The sequence below is a fragment of the Acanthisitta chloris genome, unplaced genomic scaffold, assembly GCF_000695815.1.
Source record: "Acanthisitta chloris isolate BGI_N310 unplaced genomic scaffold, ASM69581v1 scaffold9315, whole genome shotgun sequence".
Taxonomy (NCBI): Eukaryota; Metazoa; Chordata; class Aves; order Passeriformes; family Acanthisittidae; genus Acanthisitta; species Acanthisitta chloris.
The window spans coordinates 35,938-41,547 of NW_008673118.1; the positions used below are offsets into that span (position 1 = coordinate 35,938).

Sequence of the window (5,610 nt, forward strand, 5' to 3'; positions counted from 1 at the left end):
GGTTAAAAGCCATACAGGCAGTTCAGTCCACTACAGGGCTTGGAATCTTGACTCTTGAGTGTATGTAATGGCAGGAAGACCTTTGAAACAAGGCTTGAAGGCACCGAGGAGAAGAGCTGTGGCTAATGTGTGGAGTAGAAATATTTGCAAAGGAGGTGCTGTGGTGAGGAGCAGTGCTGCTGGGACTGGGCACCAGCTTCACTCAGGAGTGTGTGTACTGCAAGGCAGAGCTGTATCATGAGGGATCTGGAGGGCAAGGAGCTGTTTCCTTCCAGATGGAGGCAAAATCCCTGTGGGATCCCACTTAGGGAGTGCTAAAATAACTAAGCAGGAAATAAGATACATGATGATGCTGGTAATTGTGGATCAAAGGACAGGAGAAAAGGCTTTCACCCCTGCAGCATTGTTCTCTATACCTGTGGAAACTGGTGGTTCCTAGGCCTGAATTAAATTGTTCTTCTTTGACCAGAAAAAAAGACAACATGAAACTAAGCTGGGGGAGCTTGAGTAAATAAAACAGGGATCAAAATATGTTTGTTGGCAGATACTGAATACCAAGAGCCCACATAGTTCTCCTCGAGATCGTGCATAGCTCTGGGCTTTGACCTGATCTGGGGCTGAAAGCAGTGGATTCTGTCAAAATCTGGGCTACCATGGCACATAGCATTTCCTCTTTGTTCTGCTCAAATCTGCACTGAACCCTTGAATGGTGTCTTCATGATGATGATTTCTCTTAGGAAGTAGTTCTATTGGGGAGTAACCAGATGCTTTTTGTTTGCTGTATTCCTGAAGTGTCAAGAGAAGGCCACAACTGCCAGAACAGTACCACAGCCCCTTCCTGTGCGAGTACACTTGGGCACAGGCTGTGGGTGCTGAGGACTTGTCTGCCAGTGCTGTCCTGGGTGTGAGTGTGTGCCTGTGAGTCAGAGCTCTTGGAGCTGCCCCATCTCAGGCTTGGGGTGCCTCTGCATGCTTTCTGGGCAAGCAGCAGCCCATCCTTTGGGTGGACAGTGCTGCTGCTGCAAGCCTGGGAGGTTCTGGCTCTCAGGCTGATGGTGGGTGCGCTCCAAGGGCCTGGCTGTGCCTCTCCTGGCCCTGAGGCCATGGAGGAGCCTGTGCTGTGGGAGCAACCGTGAGCAGTTCTGTTCTGCTGGTGATGGTCGCATTGCCTGTGTCCCTTTTGCTTCCTCCTTCATCTGAACCAGCTTTCTATTAGGGAGCCATTTTAGGGCAGGGAAGCAGATAGCTTGTGCACCTTAAATTTTTAAGGAAGAGTGGGTTTGTCCTCACTCAGGGTTGATGCTTTAGTGGAAAGCAAGTAGCTTAGAGGCCCTGTGTTTGCTGCAGAGAAGAGGGTTAGGTAGCCAAGGTTAAATGTGTTTGTTTCTCTGCTCACACAGGCTTTGAACATGGGGAGAAGAGGTGTAACCCAAGTGAGCTTATGGTATTGCTGCCTTTGATGTGTGAGATGGGTGTTTCATGTATAAAGAGCACCTGGATGGTTTTTAAATGCAGGCAGGTTGTCTTCTGTGGGGCAGAGCTGGCAGCAGCCTCCAGGGAAAGGGTGGAGTGGTCTTGTCTTTGCTGAGGTTGATTTGTCAGCGGTTTGCAGGAAGTGCCAGGATATGCTTTGCAGAGCTGCTTCTTGTTTCAGAAGAGATCTGGTTAATGGAGAGAGATAACGTGCCCTGGTACCACTCTTCTGTGTACCCCTGTACTCAAAAGACACCCCCAGCTCTCCCAACACTTGTCTGGCCAGTCTCCTCCTCCAGTTCAGTGGTGGCAATCCCTCCATCCACCGATGTCAGGCCATGCCTTCCTACTGTCTGATGTGTCCCTTTGCATGTTTTCCCTGCAGGGCTCAGAATGGAATGCCTCCAATTTGGAAGATTTGCAGAACAGAGGGTAAGTAGCTTCAGGCCATCAGCTTAAAAGCAAGAGCCTGGCCTAAACACTTGTCTATGCAACAAACTCTATTCCATACCTGCTGTGTAACCTGAATCTTACTAAAGAGTTTGCAGATCCAAACAAGCTCCCTCTTCCTCCAAATTCCACATCCCACAAACAGGCACCCTAAAGTAAAAGAATCTTACTGCTTGACCTTGGCTAACATCCCCAAGGCAAACAAAGGAAGGCAGCAATCTCATGGCTATAAGTAGTAAAAAGCTACAATTACTGAACTGGATGCTGCATAGTTGGCTCAGTGCCCTCGGCCCCAGCCCGTTGTTCGGGACTGATTACGGAGGCGCTTTGGAGTCTGGACCTCTGGACTGTGGCAGGAAGGAAAATATGGAAAAGAGCATTTGTTGCTTTGAGTGGGGCCCAGTAGGAAGTCCTGTAGCACTGATGGGTTCCTCTGGCTCCTGCCCTTTCTATTTTTCAGGCTTAGAGTGGCCTTTCTCAAGGCTGGGTGGATCTAAGCATCAAGATTTTGCAATTAAGTCATTATTTACAGGTTTGGCTTATTTGTGCCAATCCCATGGAAAAAACTAATCACTCAGCTGAATTGAATTAATAGCATACTTCTGTGCCTTGGAAATTCAGCCTGGTAAAACTGACTCTCCTTGTTCAGCTTGGGGTCTGCTGCAGGTTCCTTGGGTCCAATAGATCCTGCTTGACTGCCAGCAGCCTCATACCTCCTTGGGAAGAGGGATGTCACTCCCTTGCAGTGCCTTTGTTCTGCCTGATATTCCAGCATGAGTGCAGTTCATAAGCATCTCAGGAGTAACCCTCAGGGCTAAAAATACTGAGTGTAGTGTACATAAACACTGTATGCTTTCTCTAGCAGTTTCCTTTCCAGAAAATTTAGGGATCAGAAATAAATCCTTCCCTGTGGCTCATTGTCTGTTACATCTCTCTAGTTATTTTATGCGTTTGTTTAACTGTGATATTACTTTAGAGCTTATTCCTTCCATCTTCCTGTGGTTTTGGTGCAGCAGGAGTCACACAGGGGCTTTGAGGAAGTGTCCTAACACTAACTGAACAGTCTGTGCAGGAGCTCCTGGGACACAAGTGTTGCTGACACGTAGAACAGAGGTGGTGGGTAGCAGTGTGACCTGATATAGTGCAGAGGAAGTTTCTATCCAGTGTGGATGGCAGCCCTGTTATCAGGCTCTAAACTGCTCAGCAAAGCCTTTTGTCTGTGTTAGCTGCTGTTTCCTTGTGTTAATTCCTGGTTTCTCAGGAAGTTTGTTCAAGACTGCACCTGCACAAGCTGTGAGTGCTGCCCCTCATGAAGCAAGGCAAGGCTGCAGCGTAGCAGTGTGACATGTCTCTGAACTTGCTGTGTTGCTCTCTGCTGTTTCCATGCAGGGTGAGGTATATTTTGAATGTGACTCGAGAAATAGATAACTTCTTCCCTGGACTCTTTGAATACCACAATATTCGGGTGTATGATGAAGAAGCAACAGATCTTCTGGCATATTGGAATGATACCTACAAATTCATCTCTAAGGCAAAGTAAGTCTTTTCAGAACTGAACAGACACATTTAGAAGATGTATACTAAGCATTTTGTATTTTTCTGCCCGTTTTCTTAACTACTCTTCCTCCTTGCCTTCCTAGCATCAATGCATTTCGTTTTATAGTTTCTGTCTCAGAGTTAGGTAGTCCTAACAAATGGTGGTATCAAGAGAATCTTCCAGGTTGGTCCATGATGGGGCTTTAGGCTGGATTTGCAACTACAAGTGTCTCAAGAGATGTGGATGGGAGCTAGGTGAGGAGTCAAACACCTGACTAAAGCAATGTTGGTCTCATTCAACCAATTGGAAAACCTAATATACTGTCAGAAGTTTCCAGTAGAACATCTGTGATAGAGGCTGCTCTGAACTGCTCAGTATCTTCCAGGGACGTGTTTTTAAACTGTGACACCACATTGGTGGTATAGGTGCTCTTTTTGGAATACTGCTTGATACCAGTGGGCCATTTGGGCTGAGCTCAGGGATGCCATATTAGTCTTTAGAGGTCTTAATAAATGTCTGCAAACCAGGTTTGTCCACTCTGCAATAACAGCTTCAGAAGAACTGTTGTAACAAAATTGAGAATGTTAATAAGACCTTGTTCTTCACTTTCTTTGTGTGTCTTGCTCCAGTTTATAAATTGGATTATCAGATCACATCCCAGACTTCAGCTGTGGCCACAGTGTTGAAAATGTTTGATAATGCTCTGGTAAAGAAGTTGCTATTTTCTTAAGCTTCTCAGAGACCTTGTTTTCAGTTTAATAATCTCCACTTTGGTCTTTTTCCCACTTAGGAAAAATGGTTCTAAGTGCCTGGTGCACTGCAAGATGGGAGTGAGTCGCTCTGCATCCACAGTGATTGCCTATGCCATGAAGGAGTATGGCTGGAACCTGGACAGGGCCTACGACTACGTGAAGGAACGGCGAACCGTCACCAAGCCCAACCCCAGCTTCATGCGGCAGCTGGAGGAGTACCAAGGGATCCTGCTGGCCAGGTGAGTGGAAGGAATGATCCTGATTATCCATGTTAAGGCATAACACTTAAATTATTGACTCCACTATTTTAATTAGAACTGCCATCGCTGTGTTATGTAAGCTTGGAATCGTCTTGGGAAAGCCAGTGCTCTGTTTTCATGGGTTATCTCAGCTGAGCCTGGGAAAACGGGTGTAATAAAGAGCTTTTAGGAGGCTGTTTGACTTCTAGGGTGTCTGCTTTTTGGAGAGCAGCATCCTGTGAAGTGCCATCCGAGTGCAGCATTCAGAGCTGTGCAGACTCCAGCAGAGATAAATGATGTTCCTATTGCTTGTAACATCACTTGGCAGGGAACTCGCTTTGTCTCTGTCGCAGCCTCACAGTTCCCTCTTGAACATGCCCCTCCTCAGCAGCTGGTCTGGTTTTATTTAGATCCCTTCAGTAAGTGTTGGTGTGAGGGGAGGGGACAGGATGTTCTGTGCATTGCAACAGTGGTGTTTATTCCTGCCTGGAGTCCTGAGGCTGGTCTGGAGCTGGGCCTGGGTATGGTCAAGTGTGTTGTAATCCCAAGCCTATCACCTGACTAGCAAAAAGACATAAATATTGCATGTTTCTAAGCTGTGTTAGGCAATGTCCTCACGTGATCAGCTGGAAGGGAGGTAGTGATACTGTTTTGCCAGATTACGATATTTTGTTTGGGATCTGCAGCAAGCAGAGTTACCCAAGCTGAGCCTCCTGCCCCAGGAGGTGGCTCTTGGCATGTTTGGACCAAAGTAAACAAATTTCAAAGCTGCTTGGTGCTGTTGAAAGGTGCCTGCTTATCATAGAATCATCTAGGTTGGAAAAGACCTTTAAGATCATTGAGTCCAACCATTGCCCCAGCACTGCCAAGCCCAACCCTGTCCCCAGGTGCCACATCTACACGTCTTAAGTGCTGTTCTTTACAGCAGCTCAGTTACTCATGTACTATTGTTATGGCACACTTCTCACCTCTGTCCCCTGCTTGGCTTTGTCACTTTGAATCTCTTCTATCGACTTGCAAAGTCCTCCCTTCCCTTCTGTTCTAATGACTTATCCTTCCTCTCCACCTGCTGCTGGCTGTCTGGTGCTGGGCCAGGTTTGGATTCCAAATTCTTACACCAAACTCTGGTGTAAGCTCCCCCTGTCACAAAGTGTGCTTC

At 47.0% G+C, this 5,610-nt stretch overlaps 1 protein-coding gene across 1 annotated transcript in view; it reads left to right on the forward strand.

Annotated features, from left to right (window-relative positions):
• SSH2 (slingshot protein phosphatase 2) overlaps nucleotides 1–5,610 on the forward strand; it is a 32,797-nt gene that overhangs the window by 20,068 nt on the left and 7,119 nt on the right. The window contains exons 10-12 of the mRNA XM_009074790.1: nucleotides 1,859–1,905; nucleotides 3,313–3,459; nucleotides 4,251–4,451. Of these exons, the coding sequence (XP_009073038.1) occupies nucleotides 1,859–1,905; nucleotides 3,313–3,459; nucleotides 4,251–4,451 (395 nt within the window). The remainder of the gene's footprint in view (nucleotides 1–1,858; nucleotides 1,906–3,312; nucleotides 3,460–4,250; nucleotides 4,452–5,610) is intronic.